General features: G+C 36.5%; 1 protein-coding gene across 16 annotated transcripts in view; it reads right to left on the bottom strand.

Moving 5' to 3' along the window:
* Window positions 1-17245, bottom strand: part of USH2A (usherin) — a 392736-nt gene that overhangs the window by 136070 nt on the left and 239421 nt on the right. For all 16 annotated transcript variants that reach the window (XM_068185676.1, XM_068185675.1, XM_068185673.1 and 13 more), the window contains 2 exons: window positions 4088-4238; window positions 3775-3917 (listed from right to left, as the gene is read on the bottom strand). In XM_068185676.1, the coding sequence (XP_068041777.1) occupies window positions 3775-3917; window positions 4088-4238 (294 nt within the window). The remainder of the gene's footprint in view (window positions 1-3774; window positions 3918-4087; window positions 4239-17245) is intronic.

The following is a 17245-nucleotide window of genomic DNA, read 5'->3' as shown; positions in this document are numbered from 1 at the left end:
AAGCTTCCAAATGTGGCAAACTGCATTATTTGCCCTCTTGTTCTGCACTACCTATCATCATTGTCTACGTCAGGAAGATTTAGGAGAATCACAGAATCATAATCACCAATCTTGAGTTGCAAGAGACCCATCAGGATCATCAAAGCACAACTCCTGACTCTGCACAGGATATTCCCAGGAGTCACACTATGTGCCTGAAAGTGGTGACCAAAAACTTCCTGACCTCTGTCAACCTTGGGCTGTGAACACTACCCTGGGGAGCCTGTTCCTGTGTCCAACCACCCTTTGAGAGAAGAGCTTTATTCTAATACCCAACCTAAACCTCCTCTGACACAACTTCAGGCCATTGCCTCAGGTCCTGCCACTGTCACCACAGAGAAGAGATCAGTGCCTGACCGTCTTCTTCTCCTCATGAGGAAGTTTAATCTGTGCTGAGATTTTCCCACAAACAGAGGCTTTTTATCCTGGAAACAAAGCATGCCAGAGGACCACACCATAGCACTCCCATAATGCTTTCCTGATTTGACAAGAAGTAGCTCAGCTGATACATTGCAGGAGTTCTCTTTTTTAAATTTTATATTGCTTTTTTATCTCCAGCAACTTCAATATGTAATGATTTCCAGTGACTACTGTGTGCTTTTGCCCTTACTTACTGTGAAGAAACATTGGGCTGGCCTATAACTTCATCATGTATAAAAGAGATTGACTTGAAGTCACTTATGTAAGAAATAAAAAATTAAAAAATGGACTACCTGCTAGGTAACTTGCAAATCTTTTTTTCCAGCTAGTGCAAGCCAGGCACTTTTAACAGGGCTTTAGTATGAGCTTTCCATACTGGAGTTGTACACTGACCCACAGAATCAAAATGTAGCCACAGCAGAGAGTATGCTGGTGATGGTGATGTTCTGCTGTATGCAACTCACTGGGCTGCTGACAGGTTCTGGGGTGTTCAAAAGCTAATCAAGTAACAGGAAACTTTTCTTTAAAGTAGAAATTTTGCTGTCTTAGAACTTGTCCAAGTCATGGTGTATTTTCTCAAGCACTAGAAAAAGCACCTTTCTCATTTGGGAGATATCCCTCTGAACATAAATTACACCGTGTGGATTGCTATCAGACAATATTATTTTGCAGTCCCAAATCTACACCATAGGAACCCAGGAGCTGCCATTGGGGCAGCTTCAGGTAACTGTAATCAATGTCTTTGCAAATCCCAGAGAGCTCAAAGGCTCCCTGTAGCTAAAGTGAAAACCTAACCTGTATCTCCTTTACTGTAATTAGAAGATTTAGTTTTACTTCTGAATACAATGTATGAGATTCTGCTCTCAGTTCAACGGTACATACTGACCTCTCAGTTCAGTGGTCTTTACTCTGATTGCAAGAGAGCTATCTGAAATTTACATTCATGTTACTGAAAGCAAGTTCTAATTCAGAAACTTCATCAATTCTTTCTATCTGTAGACATTCTGGCAGTAAATTGTCTGATGCTATACTTATCAAGATCACTGGAACAAACATATTTTATTAATGCATGTTTAGCAGGTTTTAAAATATTCATAGTTATCTATACTTTTGTTATCTGGCATGGGCAGGTTACACTTTAAAAAATGCATGGAATCAGTTACTAGTGTCACAATCATGTAAATTGAAGTATTTGAAAATTCTTTACTGCATTTTTTCTTGCACTAAAAAATACCCCAAACCTACTAATCTGTATATTAAGAACTTCCATTGTGAGAATCAAAATATTTTTATGGCAGCATTTGCTAATTTTCCCTTAATTATTCCCAATATCCTCCTATTTTACCACATATTTATCATAAATAAAATATAATACACAGATATACTGTGAAATCATCAGCTTGTATTACTGGAACTCTACTGAGTTTAAAAGTGGATGTGTTGATTCACATATATTGCTGTCAAGCGTATGTGCACACAGACACACACATGCATGTATTTCATGCCTACAGATACTTTATGCTTTGGTGAGACAAAAAAGATATATTTACAGAATAGAATTCAATAGGAACATGTTGATACTCATCTAGTTTGACAGAGTAAGAGATGGGAAATTTCCACTATTAAATTGTACTTTAAAAAGTCAAAGTCAGTTGGTTAGCAGGGCCAGGAATTAAGTGTACTTCTGCAACAAACTGTCAGTATAGATGGTTTCATAAGAAACACGTTGAAACCTTGACAAAAATACTGCTTAGACCCACTGACAATCATTCAGTCTTAAGCAATTGAGCTGAATATCCTTTCACAGATGGCAGCTCTCCACTATGACACCACAGAGTCCTCTATCACCACTGAAAGTTGGGTGGTTTTTTTAAATGATGAGGGCTGTTAGATACTGTTGCATCTCCTGTGTGGGTTTTTCACCCTACCCCTAACTTCACAAAAGATAATTTTAAAATTGTACACCTACTACTTAGCACAAATATAATTTTTATATCAGTAACAAATGATACCTTTGAAATGATGCCTCTGTCCTTGTATGTGAAAAGAAACACCATGTGAACTATCAGACCAGAGCTAAATAATTATTGCAATTTGAACAAAATAGGCTTAGGAGACTGGTTGCATTTTGACTATGAATGCAGAGAAGTTCAATAGAATCATATCCACTTTTGTTAGCAAACAAGGGGGTGTCCCCCCCCCCCACCCTTGAAACGCACCGCTACACTGCAATAATCGAATCTCAACAAGAATTGCCACAGGTAGATAACACAGCTCTGGTATCTAAAGACCAAGTTCAGAACTTACATTTACTTATAGGTAGTATGTTCATAGAAGAATTAATACCTTTGGAGCTTAAATGAATTTATGAGATAAATAAATTTCTGTTGTGAATCATTTGCTCAGCTTCAAAGAAAAAATGTTTTAAAATTGTGGGAAAAAACATTTTCTGCTCTTTGCTTTCACAACATAGACAGCTGACCATTTAGAGAAAGGACTAGTATCAAGCTGAGTCACCAACACTGAGTATTTGCCAATGCTAGATATCCTGCTACCGTGTTTAAGAAAACTAACAGCGCAGTTTCATAAAAAAAGAAAAAACTGGAAATGGTATGTTTTCTATTTGTATTACAAACAACAACCTCAAATGTTGTCATACGTTTTTGCTTACATATTGAATTAGGTGCAAAATCCTATCCTGTCAACTAACTGGTTGTACCTATACACTGACAGCTGGTTGCTAAATCAAGGGACTGTTGAAAAAATTGTGGGGAGTGAGTCTTGAGAACATAGAACTATTAACAATGAAAGTGATGGGATTGACAATGACAAACCCAATTTCAGATCAGTAGGCCACTACTTTGAGTTAACAAAGATCACTGGGAATGAAAAGTTCTGTGGTAGCTTGAGTATTCTCAACACAGAGACAAGACAATTGTCATACACTATTATCTTCAACTTATTTTCTCTGAAATCAGAATCAAGTCCCTGAACATAAAGGAACACCACTTATAAAGCTGTACTTACCAGTGTATCTTAAACTAACTTATTAACTTATTGTTGGAGGGATATTTTATACAGAAATAAGATACTGCTTCACAAAATACATATGTAAATATCCATATTTTTAAATGAATATGTAAGACAACAGATACTTGATCCTTTAGGAGTTTTTACTTCAAGTTAATACTAGGGAAGGAAATACATTACTGCTATACAACTGAGAAAGCTAGATAAAGAAATTAAGTACAATGGCAGCTGGACTGTTACTCATATTTTCGGCTAAAGGGAGCTAAATAAGATCTGACTGCTTACTGTCCTCTGCTGTAGTCATTGAAGTCCAGTTGCTATAAGCATTGCCGTAACCATTGGAGGCAACCACTCTCATCTCATACTCAGTGTAGGGCTGCAGGTCTCCGACCCTGTGCTGTAAGGAAGCAGTAGGGCTGGGATGCAAACTGCAAAGAAAAACAGCATGAGTTACTTCAGAACACATTCCAGCGTGTCAAGAAAGACTAAAACATTTTGTCTTGTAACAAGACCAGCCACCCTAAAGGTGAGCTGTGTTCAAGGGAAGGAGACTTTTCTTGCTCAGCGGTGGATGGTGGCCTTGCTGCACTCTGCGTACTCTAAAATGTCACCAGCAGAACGCCGCCGCCGCATCTGGAGTCGGTAGCTGGGCGTGCCTGGGGCGTTGTTGCGAACTGGTGTAGACCAGACAACCTGAAGACTGGTTGGAGTGGCAGATGAAAGCCTTGGAGGCATCATGCCATCTGGAGCTGTTGAAAAACATGGATGAATTAGAGCAGAGAAAACCATGGAGAACATATGCCGTGTGGAAACAGAATGCTCCATATACTGGAAAAACTGTTCCTCAGGATCAACAGTAATGTTAACATGGTCCATTTAGTTTAACATTTTCACTACTGACAATGCTGATTCTTAATTTTCTTCTTTCCAATACGTGAATATCATCTTGCTAAAAGCAAACCTCCAAACACCAAAAGTAATTCAGAAGCAACATATTTTCTACCACCTGTTCAGATATTATCTATTTCTCCCTGTGCCCAGCTCTGCCACCCTGAGAAGCTAAGGAAATGCTCACAGATATGTTACCCAGCATGAGTAAAATTGATCAGACTTTTTATCATTCAGATACCTTCTCACCCTTACAAATAAACAATAATTTAAAAAGAAAACAGAAGAAATTTTAAGAACATCTTTAGATAGAAATCAAAATAGATTAGCTGAAGTCTCAGTCTGTAGCCCACTGTTTTGTTAAGGAAATTAATTTTTATGAAGTCCAAGGAACTGCAGATGAAAATGTGTCAGTAATGATACCACCAATGACCTTTAACTGCTGCAAATTTCACTGCATGCAGTAAAAAGAACTATGACAATTTACACCTGTGAGGTTATGGCTTTGCTTTTTCTTTAACAAGAGATCAATCTGTTGAAGAAACTTTCTGTATTTAAACACATCTGTAACTTTTATATACAACACATGTGTAGCCATATCTCTGTAGCTCTTTTCTAGAGTTAAAACACTGGAAAGTTACTGCCTTTGTAATTTAAACTCTTGTATAATAGTTTTGCTTTTCATGGTCCAGTAGTTATAATTTGCTTTTTTTTCCTTTGGTCTTTCCAAAAGAAATCCTTTGTCATTGCTGTTATTTTCTTCTTGTCTCTATTGAAGAAAAACCAGTCTCACAGATCTCTAACTTAAAGTGTAGTTGTAAGCCTCAGGGCCTAAGTTGTAAGTTTTAAGATGAGCAAACAGTAATTTACAGTAAGCTTTATGATTTTCATTTACCACCTGTGTATGAGGTGGTTACTAAGAGGGGAGAAACGGACTTTGTGATACACTGTCTGAGTCATTCTCTCCCTGAGACATGTGAAAGGATGCATCAACTCTGAAAAAGACAGACATCAGTCACATACAATAGTTTTTATTTATATTGATATATACATTAACAGATATGTGAACCAGAATCTGATATTTTTACTCTGATTATACTCATATCTGGGGCACTTCAACATTTTTCATCTCCAGATCTAAACTGTATGACAGGGAAAGGCACAAAACATGTCCTGCTCCAACCTAAGAAACTTATTCCCTTTTTATTAATTTCAAGGTCTGTCAGTTCTCATACAAAATTTTTAATAAAAGCTGGCTTCTGGAGTACTGGAGTTATCAGGTACTTCTGACAGTTGGCCCCTAGTCCTACAGCCCTCATGGTTGTTTTCAGGACAAGATGAAGTAGAAGAGAACCTCCAGCTTCCCTCATTCCCTTCTACTCCTCTCTGTCACTGTGAAAAAGAAAACATATAATATGGGGGCCTGGGTTTGGATGCGCCTTCCTGCTGCTGTTATCTACATCTAGGGAAAAAGGCTCTGGTAAATCCCTAGTAAACCTGAAAATCCTCCTGTTTCCAAATCCAGAAAATCTCTGAGACAAACATAATTCATGGTCTGCAAATCCCACGCCAACACCTTCAAGGCCTATAAAGAGCTTGTGAGCACTTCACCTCAGAGGGAAGAAGGTGGCTGGCTTAACTTAAACAGCCCCAATATCCCTCCAGCTGAGCCACCAAAAACAAGTATTTGCACAACAAATGCCTCTGCACATGACATTCAGTCTCACAGTAAAATGGAGAATGCATTTATTTACCTTACATACCATGGTTCTGTTCAGCAGCAACATAAGCAGAGCTGTGTTTAAGTTGTGTAACAACAGGTTTTAAAACTTACGGATGTAAAGGGCAGTATTCACAGATAATCATGTATTATTTTGGCATCCTATATAAGGTGATTCCTGAAGTTGAAGTCAAACCAAGATAGCACAAGAAAGACAATGCAATTAAAGTAAAAATTTTTAGTTCAGGGTTTTTAAGTGTTTTTCTAAGCTGACACCAACAGAAAGAATCAATATCCCTTCAAAGCTGGGTACTACTTAATTTGAAACTAAACTGTCTGCAGATTAAAATACGCCAGTTTTTAAAGTTCACACAGAAATTCTATACAGCAAAAAAGGCTACAACTAAAAATTAATCTAATTAGCCGACCTAGTAATTTGGCCAGGAAGTCAAAGTTCATGTTATTGAGGGGACAGTGTGAGGCAACTCACTGAGGAAGCAAAAGCGTTAAATTTTTTTGTAGCCCTGTCGGGACACATCACATCACCTTTGTCTTTCATTTACCAATCTGTTAAATGGAGATAATAATACTTATCCTTCTTTGTAAAGCTCTCTGAGATCTACAAAGTAAAAGCTCAGATTAAGCTTTATGTATGTATAGAGGTCGTTATTATAGCGATACAGGAATGTTCATCAAAAAAACAAAGATGTAGCAGTCTAAATGTCAATAAAAATTCCACAGTCTGGATGTTATTTTAATGGCGTAGGTAATCTCAGCTAAATGTTCAAATCTCTTCTACCAACAAAAGCACAGCATAGGGACGAGAGGAAAATTTGGACAAATCTCTACCGTGAAAGTCACCTGACCCTGAGTCTTGTTGGTAGAACAAGCCAAGACCACTACTTTCAAACCAACATGTTTCAATATAGAGCAATTGTATTTACCTGAATGGCTTCCTGCAGCCCACAGAGAATTTCCTCAGCAATGTACTAGTGAGTGTTCTCCAAAGGAATGGGGCAGGGGGGCGGGAGGGTACAGCAAATAAATTGTCAAATCTCTGCTGAGTCATAATGAGAAAGGTGCTCTATTAAACTAATCACGATTTGCCCATTAAAACAGCAGAGCACTTACCCCCCAAACTGGTAATTCTAATTTGCACACAAAACATCCTTTGACTATCTCAAGCATTCCTCATCACCAAGGTCTTCAGTGTAACATTTCCCCCAGCTTAACCCTTTTTATCCAATCCATATCCCCAAGAGACTCCTCACTACCCAAGAAATAACTGGCAACAAGCAATAATTCTACTATGAATTTCTCAACAGAAGAGCCATGTATCTATCAGCTTGATATATTGTTTTTAAGATGCAGTGTTGCTCAAAAATCTCCCCTCGAGCTTTAATATGACCCTCAGGGGGCAAGCACTCCACTTGCAACCTACTGAATCAACATCTAGCCCAGTAAATCCTCACTTAGCAGAGCAGAAAGTCATGCTTTGTATATCAAGAGACTACAAAGGCAGAATAAAATATTTAATCTGATGTCAATTCTAATCAAATAATTAGTAAACAGTTCCACAAAACAATAAAAGCTGAAGACTGTTTCAAGATGACAATGATATAGTGTATTCCAAATACTCAGGTACATGCAGATGGATTGAGAAAGATCTGATCCCTGTTCAGCCAGTAATGTGCTAAGCAGCCTTTGAAAAGTGTTTCAACTTTTTGCTTCAATTTTTCATCTTAAATAACAAGTGCAAAAATAGTCAGCTTTGTAAGTATTTGTTTATTTTAGGACAGCAATCATGTGAAATTATTGTGCTTAAATGTTTATTCCATGTTGAAAGCTTATTTTTTTTCTGAGAGGTATTCATTATATTTATCATTATGATTTATCTGAAATGTAAATTTTCTGAAAGTAGACGACTTTGAGCAGGACTTTTAAAAGGTGAACTACTATTAGGACAATAAACAATTAATTAATTATGAAAATGTCTCCTTTCATAAGAAGAAAAACCAGAAGAAAAGCAGAGCTTGATTACATATCTATAAAATTGGTACAAACTCATACCAACTTTGAAGTGAAGTGCCACCTTTTTTAACAGTGATCAGATATACTGACCCCAATGTATCCATAGTATCTCCAGATAGGCATCTAGAAGATTTTGGAGCTATGAATATGTAACTTTATGCACATCTGCATATATAAAATGTTTAGCATTTGTATCTTATCAAAATATATTTCATACATATGGATGCAAATGATAACTGCAGGGATTTAACTATAGGGGAGAAGGAAAATAGACTCTCAACCATATGCACCAAAACAGCAAGGAAAAATTCCACTCAGACTGCCTTTAGATGAGTGTCTTGCTCTGTCATGACTACTCTTCCTCTTTTCCAGGTTCAATTCACAAACCCTGTTTCTTTATCTTATGGTAGTGCTTGTTTAGGCACTCCTGATTAATTTTCTATTTTAGGTGCCCATACTGAGATCATCTTATTATGGCACTTTTTATGGCAATACATTCTGCACTTCGACATTTGTTTCTTCTGATTTTTGCAGGTATATTTGTTATCTAGCGGTTTGCTCAGTCCAAATAATTCCAGTTCCCCATAATTCTCCCCATAATTCTCAACTTGAGCATGTGTTTTAGTTTCATTTCAGAGAAAGACAGGCCATGATGCTGGGCCATATGTCATCACTAGAACAGCATGCTAGTTATAAACCTTTATCTCTTGGCAAAGCAGATTGCTTTTTTTTTGTTTCTTATCTTCACAGGTTCACCGAAGTTTATTCTGGTTTGGTTTTAATTCTTTCCCCATTAATTTTCCTTCTCAGCGAATACCAAATATAAGAGTTGTTCCTGATTTTTTCATTTAATATATATGTTCAACCATATTATTTCTCCCACTCTCAATGACTAGAGAATGAATAGAACATTTTTGGATTTTCTTTCTAATTTTATAATTTCACTGCTGGTTGTTTTCTGTTACAGATATAGCTCCACCCAACAATACATATACCAAGGACAATACACCCTTATTCAATGCACATCCTTGCATTGAATCACATTTGGAACGCATCCTTGCACTTTGGAACGCATAATGTGAAATGTATACGGTGGCCCTCTTGCTATCCCCTCTCTGTCACATTTATCTTGGGAAGAAAGGAAGCTCTGATTTGGCAAAAAGCAAATTGAGAGATATAAAGAAGTAGCTTAAAGCTTTTGTAAATTTAGAGGAAATCCAAACTTGTTCACAACTCATGTTAGTGAAATTTCCTTTTCAGAAGTATAATATAAACAAGGCACACAAATATCTTGCTCTCTCTTCATGATCTATCCTGTTTTATACCTCTGCTTTCTGCTGTAATAGTAATTTCATTTGAAAATAAATGGCTTTGTAAATCTATTCAGAAGAGCATTTTACCATTAATCCTTAATGTTACCTGCATGGCACAATATCATTAAGAAAAATAAAAATAAGGTATTTGAAAAATATCTAAAATTTATCTTTATCTGGATTGAGTATCTAAGCTCTAACTGTGGATTTTTCTGCACTTTCACTATTTGGCATTCCTAGCCGCAGAGCATAATTTTGGTAGGGCCCTAAAAATCAACTTGGGCTTTACTCCATGACCTGCAGATCTGAAGTTTAAGACAATTGTCTTTTGAAATCCCAAAGCAGGCTTATTTATTCTTCATTAATACTGTTCCAGAAAAAAAAAAAAAAAAAACAAAACAACAACAACAAAAAAAAAAAACCCACCAAAACAAAAAACCAAAACAATCAGACCTTCCCCTCATTTTAATGAACTTTTCTTCATGTACAACCTCAACACCTGCAACCTGGGCATGGGTCTCAAGTGGAAATACGTGTAAGAGATGCTTCTTTCCTAAATGTTACATTTCACTGAGGTCAAGACTATAAAAATGTCTTATAGATTTGTTACCTCACCTTTCCATAAGAAGTAATCTGCCTTACTTCCTCATGTTAGGTGGAAGTTTGTCCATCTTACTCAACAAGAACTTTACTAAACTCTAAAAGCTATAAAGGAACGCCAATAAGCAATTAGCTGAATGATTAATGATTTTAATACCTGTAGTAAGGACATTGGCTAGAATTTATAACTGCCCAGTAAAACTAATTATTCAAAAGGACTGTTCAAAAGGATGGCAAGCCAGTAACTGCCATATAACAAAATTATTTTTTTTAAAAATACTATGAAGAAAAACCATAAGGAATGGTTTTACAAAATCAGGCAGAAACTGCAATAAAACAAACAGCTCTTGCTGGTTAACTGTGACTCTGGCTACCGGAAAATGAAATATCTCTGTAAAATATCTTTAAGAAACTATCAGATCTGCCTGTTTTAACTTATGGGACAGATGTGGCAAGAGCAGTGGGAATAAGATCCTGTCTATTATCATGCAACATCTTCAGCTTCCTGCATGAAGTAGCTTTAGAAATTAAGTTCAGGACGTTTTTTTGGATTGTAATAATAATAATAATTATTATTATTATTGGACTTTTTTGTAGTTGGTTGTTTAGCAGTTTTGGGTTGAGGTTTGTTTGTTTTTTCAAAGGAAAAAGATGAAAGAATTTGACATCATCTTCAAAATCTTAAAGCTTTCTTTATAATTAGTATCTGGCATCAGAGAGATATCACCAGAGTCAGGCATGGTACCTTCCACACTGATGGAAATATCTCTGGTGATTGCTGGTGAGGACTCTCGGCTAAAGTAAAATCTCTTCCTTAATGCTGATGCCAGAATTTCAGAGTATTGCAGGGTGGCTTTTAAGCTTGTAGCTTCTTGTTTGAAACTAAACAGTTCTTAGATAGTTCTGGAAATACATAGACTCCCCAAAAGCAACAAAAAACCCCCAAATTTTATCATTCGTGGTTGGGAAAAGCCCAGGGAAGAAATTATAAACCCATATAGTTAAAAGAACCATAAGGATAGACACATTAGAATCTTCAGCTTCGCAGAAGTTTTGCAAAGATAGAGAATGTTTCCCAGGATACACAGAAATGTGTGTCCTGGGAAAGAGGATACACAGCAATGGGATTAAACTTCTGCAAAAAGTTTTCAAATGTCCATCAGACGAAACAACTGCTTACTGAAAATGAGATAACTTACAATTTTGAGGAAAGAAGATGGCATGAGCTGATTTCCCAGTTAACTCTTTTTCAGCCTAATAATTTTTTTAATGAAGATTCTAACATCATAGAAGAAGAGAAAGATAAAAGAAAAAGGAAAAGGCACAGAGGTGGTGATGTTACAAGAAGCATATGCATTGTTCTGAAGCATAATCTGTTAAAAATTAATTTTTAATATTGATTTATTCTATGATTGAAAGAAAAAAGATAACACCAGATATTCAAAACCAGAAAGCACCATTCTACTTGAACAAGTGGATATGGCTTCTGCAGATGATTATTAGCTATACAGGGCTGTCAAGCGTTGGAACAGACTGCACACGGACAAGGTAGAGTCACCATCCCTGGAGGTATTTAAAAGGTGTGCAGATGGGGTGCTTAGGGACACAGATTAGTGGTGGACCTGGTCATGTTAGGTTAATGGTTGGTCTTGATGACCTTAAAGATCTTTTCCAACTCAAATGATTCTATGATTCTATATCTCCATCCAACGTGGCAAAAGAAACTAAGAAAATATAGCAACCTCAGCTGAAGGGTAAAGAAAATGGGATACTGGAAAATATGTGAATGCTCTTACAAAATAAGAAGTCTTATTAAATAAAGTCTTTTCATACTGCACTCCTGCAGTATGGATGTGCTGGTGGACTGTTAAAGAACAGACCACCCTCAGTGCTACCAGTTGATGTGCATTTTGACTGACGCCTCAGTTTATATATCCCTGTATGTACAGAATGGAAAACAATGCAGGGGTGCAAATAAATTAGCTCTGCAAGCTCTGCAATAAGATTACCTGTGGTTATTTTTAATCCATAAATTTCTCTGTGGAACATAATGGATGGTGTGAAATACGCCCATTTCTGATGGAAACCAAGCTTGAGAGTGCCCATAAATAGAAAATGGATCTGACAAGATGACAGATTAGCTGATGTTAGGGAGCCACTACACACAGTGGGTGGTGCAGTCTTACTATATCTCTAATATCCTACAGGTATCTGTGAGATCCAGGTCACTGGACTACCTTTTGGCCACGAAACATCTGCAGCCAGAACAGACTTCCATCTCACAAATTCTTTCCTTACTTGCAGAAAGAGGAGGAAAAGAGACTTCCTAAAGTTTCTGCTCCTAGTAATCAAGGCAACACAGAGCTGGCTTTTGCTCACAGCTACTACTTAATTATTTATGATAAATATGGTAATCACAAAAAGACTCTGACTCAGTATCAAAATGAGTCAAAAACTCTAACTTTACAGACTGGGAGTCTTCTTTTTGCTTGGAAGAATTGTTGTTCACCTCAAGACAGTAGAAGTCATGCCAGTAGAATACCAAGTGAAGAGTTCTTTGAAAATTGTCTTCTTAAAGTTCCATCAAGTGTCTTGTAAAATTTTGCTCCCTGGAAGTCTGTTCCAGAGCAACCACATTCTCAGAAATGGAAGTTTAAAAAAACCCAACTAACCAAAAAAAAAATTCCTAGCAACCCCCCCTCAACAATATACTTCTGTGCTCCAATCTTCACGCTATTAAAAAGCATATTAACATTTTCTGTTCACCTGAGTTGGACAAGGCTGAAAACAAAAATACCAAAGCAACAATATCTATTAAGTAGAAACTCTGGTTTGTGTGTCATCTTAACCTGCTTCTCAATTCACTCTATGGAATTCAAAGCATATAGACTTTGAAGTAGCCTATATTCTCTAGTTTTCTTCTGCAAAGTATAGTATATGTCAGATTCAGACAAAATACCAAAAATTACTGTATATTTTATTAAAAGCTTATTTTTATTCTCTCTGTCTCCTTTTAACAAAAGTCTAATTTAGCTGTTGTTCCCTTAGGTACGAGGTACACAGTTCATAATTCATTTGATATAAAATGTCAGTTTAGATTTTTGCACTTCTTTGATAAATGAGAAAAAACATGTACATTTCAATTTCCTTCTACGAGGTTTCACTAACAGAAGCCCCCCTCCCATTGTGCTGCTCCAAAGACCTTTGCGTTAAATTAAACATCAAGATTCAGAAACTGTAGGGAATGATATTTCTAAGACATACAGTACAAATACATGAGACTGGGAAAAAAGGTAATGATTTTTCCTACCAGTAAAGTGATGTCTCCCAAAGAGCATCTTTGATCCTTGAATTAGTTCTCAGTTATAATTTAATATATCAAAACTGTCAGCAGCTTTCCTTACATTTAAACATAAAGTGATATAGTCAGCTCCACAAAAAGCAAAATACAACATTCAGGGCTTTCTTCCCCCCACCCCCAACATGTGCTTGTGACTCTGAAGTCCATCAATATTAATGAGGAAAATCTGTGTACATCAAAGGAGACAGCAAAGAATTAGTTTCATTGTATCTGTCATCATTGCTAGTATGGAGTGTTTTTTTCCTATATAACCAAACCCTGCCTTGATCAACGTGCAAAACTCTCAGCGGTGTAACCCGCACAATGGAATAGAGAAGAATCAAAATTTTAGTTCTGAAAATAAAACTGATATAATTAGGAAAAATAACAACAAACCACTGTGTATTATTCTCTTATGTAACACAGGAGGCCAAGGCTGACAAATCTGAACCACCACATTTACAGAGTAAACAAGAATTCTTATCACTCCTTGAAATGCCAACTGCAATGCTATGGCTGTCACTTCATGTTACGGTCCAGTCCAACAGCTGTGGTATCAATAAATTAAGCTGTATTAGAAAATAGCAATAGGATCACATTCTGATGCTCATGCTGAGCACCAGCACTGATGAACAATATGCATCCAGAGCCATAAACCACAGAACTCATCATCTTCTCCTCTTGCCATCTGTGTTTCTGCCGTGCACACTCCCTCACCCCAGCCTGGGAAGTGTCATCAGCCCCACATTACAACAGCATCTGCTCTCTTTTCCCCCAGTAAATGAGACTTCTCCCTACACCCAACAGTAGAGTTTCAACAGGCTAGGTGGACAGTATTCTACATTGCCTGCTTAAGAACCCAGAAAATAATACACTGCCCAGCAACTGGGAGACAAGATGAGTGATCCAGATCTCCTTTTTTTTTCAGCCAGTGCTCTAACAAAGAAAAGCTACGAAAGAATATGAAAGGTAACACCTCCATTTCACCTAACTGTGACAGAAATCCCTGACTGTTTTTAACCCATCACAGTTCCCTACTAAATATAGCATTTCAATTGACAGAAATATGATCTAGGTGTTATATACTGAAGCAAAATATTTAATTTTAGGGTGAATAAAAATCAATTCGGGCAAGACCATTCCCACACAGAAGTAATCTGTTCAAAATATACAGCTGACTTCTCTGATGAATAGGGTAAAAGGATTACAACCTTTTATAGCCAAGCTATCCACATAGGAATGTTCATACAGCATTATTAAGTAGCTATCCATCAGTTAATGCCCTGTTCTAGACGCTTTCAACAAATAAACCATTTATATGAATTATCTCTGGGATTCATTTCCTTAGATAATACTGAAGAACACATAAATTCACTGGATTTGGTGGTAGTGTGTCAATATACAACAATAAATTATCTGCTCACAAGTATTTTTACTGAAAAGACCTCGACTACCATCATCTTGTTCAAAATCAGGTAGCCTAATTGATTAAAAGTCATTTTAACACCATTGTGCTTTATTCAAACCCAAACTAGGCTGGGCTGAATGTGTTCTGCCTTCTGTGCCACAAGACATTGCAGAGCATTCACCCCAAAATACATCCACTATTCATCAGAGGCTGAAGTAAGCTAAATACCTTGGCAATACTTACTCTAAAATACAGATTTTCTTCAGTCTTTTGACAAAAAGTAAAGAGCCAGAGGAAACTTCCTCTCCTTTGTTCATTTTTCAAACATAGGGCTAAATCCTCCATGCAGAAAATTTACAGCTGATTAATTCAGATTACAGCCATCAGTTGAGTATTTTGGACAGCAGTATCAATTTCTTATGAATAACCCTCTCAAATAGGCTACTTAGTATGTAAGAGTGCTCATAACTTCAATGTAAAGAAAAATAGAGAAAAGAGAAGTATTTTTTCTTTATAAAATGCCATCTCTTCAGTTATTCAGCTTCTTTTCTTTATATATATATATATATATACTATTAGAAATATTTAGATAATCAAAACTCAGTCAACCTGATGCATGCATTTTCTCTGTACATACAGGCGGCATTAAATTATGGTGACACCTTTCACAGAGAGGCAATCCCCCAGCCTAAGCTAAGAGACAACAAAAAAGGCTGACAAACTTTGTGACATGTATATTATGCTTTCCAACATGAGGAGGAATATAAAATTTTCTTTTACCTTCCATTGCTAACACATGCCTCTCTCTCTCTCTGTCTGTAAAATGGGAATAGCAATCCTCACCTGAGAAGCCTACTGGAAATCTGAATTAGCAGATACATTTGTAAAAATCATCAAAGTAAATAGGTCAGTATACAAACAGTAAGGATTAATATAATTCAATACTGGACATATCCCCCAGCAACATGACATTAATTCCCTTTCTCATTTTACACAGCTGGAATTAATCTAAGAGCATAGTATTTCTTTGTCAGAGGAAAAAGCATGATCTGCATAGAGATCCAAAGATAAAAAAGACAGAAAGCAATTATACATGAACATGCATATACTGAAATAACATATACATTTTTGTGTGCACCTGCACATGCATGCAGACACAGAAATAACATTCAGAAAAAGCTGCCAAATTCCAGGAATCAACCATTAAGGGCTATAGACTCTTACAGTTGCCTTTGTTGAAAGAAAGAGGGTAGCACACACCAACAGTACCATTGTAGGAGCACCAGAGGAGAAGTGGTGACTCTAGTCACTAATTTTCACTCAACTTCCATTTTCTCTCCCTTTTTCTGCTTTTATAGAGAAGATCATTTCTCCTCAGGTACTCAGCCAACTATGCTAAAGTTAACAACATAGATGTAACAGAACAAGGAGTGCTACACTAAGAAAAAGTAGGGAAAAGTCCAATTTAAAATGCTAGCAGAACAAATAATTAGCTATATGAAAGAAAAATACTTATTTTCTGCAAAGTGTTTTAAGAATTCAGATATAAAGCTTCAGATACTTTTAATTCAATTTCAGATCCTTTTCCAAACTACAGAGAAAACTCCCAAAATGTAGCTACTAAGAGTAATTTTTAACCGTATATAGAAGCAGCAAAAAAATGCAAAAGCACTTCTATGGCCATGATGTTTAAGAAAGATTATCTCTATTTTTTTCCCTAGCTAAATAGAGGAAAAGAACAGTGATTTGATTTCCTGTGCATTTAAACCTCAGCATGGTCTTAAAAAAACCCTTAACTTTTCCCCCCCATTAAGCTTTTCTCCCTAATATGCTAACACGTCAAATATGCAACAGGGTGACAGAACTTTGCTGGAGGTGTAGAGTTCATTGCAGGAACTTCAAAACTTCCAGAATTGTGCAAAGTGGGTCAAGCCTTCAAACCTTGCCACTTTACCAAAATGTTTTATGATCACCAGGCTAACTTCCATAATCTAGATGCTTCAAGTGCAAAAATACAGAATGACCTGAACAAAAAAAACCCTAGCAAACCAATGAGCAAAGAAAAAACTCACAGATATTTACCTCTGATGACAGTTAATGAAAATGAAATTTTATTCCAAAACCGATAGAGGTAGGAGTTGTCAAAAAAAAGAAAGTATAAAAACATGAGCTTTTTAGAAAAGCAGCACAAATCATCGCAGCAAAGTAACACAAAAATTGATCCAGTTCCTAGTACTTACATATATCTGGGAAATGGTTCTAAAGATAAAATTCATGGTGTGATTTTTCAAATGTCTTCTGTATGTTTTCACCAGGAATTTCAACAGCAGATTATTGTAGAATTCCTTCAGCAGAGCCTAATTTATCACATAAGCATTGCTGACTTCAGTTACAGTACTGAAAAATCTTGTTCAGATTTGCTCAGAATGAAAAGAAAAATCAAAAGTAAAAAAATC

The sequence above is a fragment of the Anomalospiza imberbis genome, chromosome 3 (assembly GCF_031753505.1).
Source record: "Anomalospiza imberbis isolate Cuckoo-Finch-1a 21T00152 chromosome 3, ASM3175350v1, whole genome shotgun sequence".
Lineage (NCBI taxonomy): Eukaryota > Metazoa > Chordata > Aves > Passeriformes > Viduidae > Anomalospiza > Anomalospiza imberbis.
The sequence above is the reverse complement of the archived record's forward strand: the minus strand, read 5'-3'. Positions and strand labels throughout refer to the sequence as shown.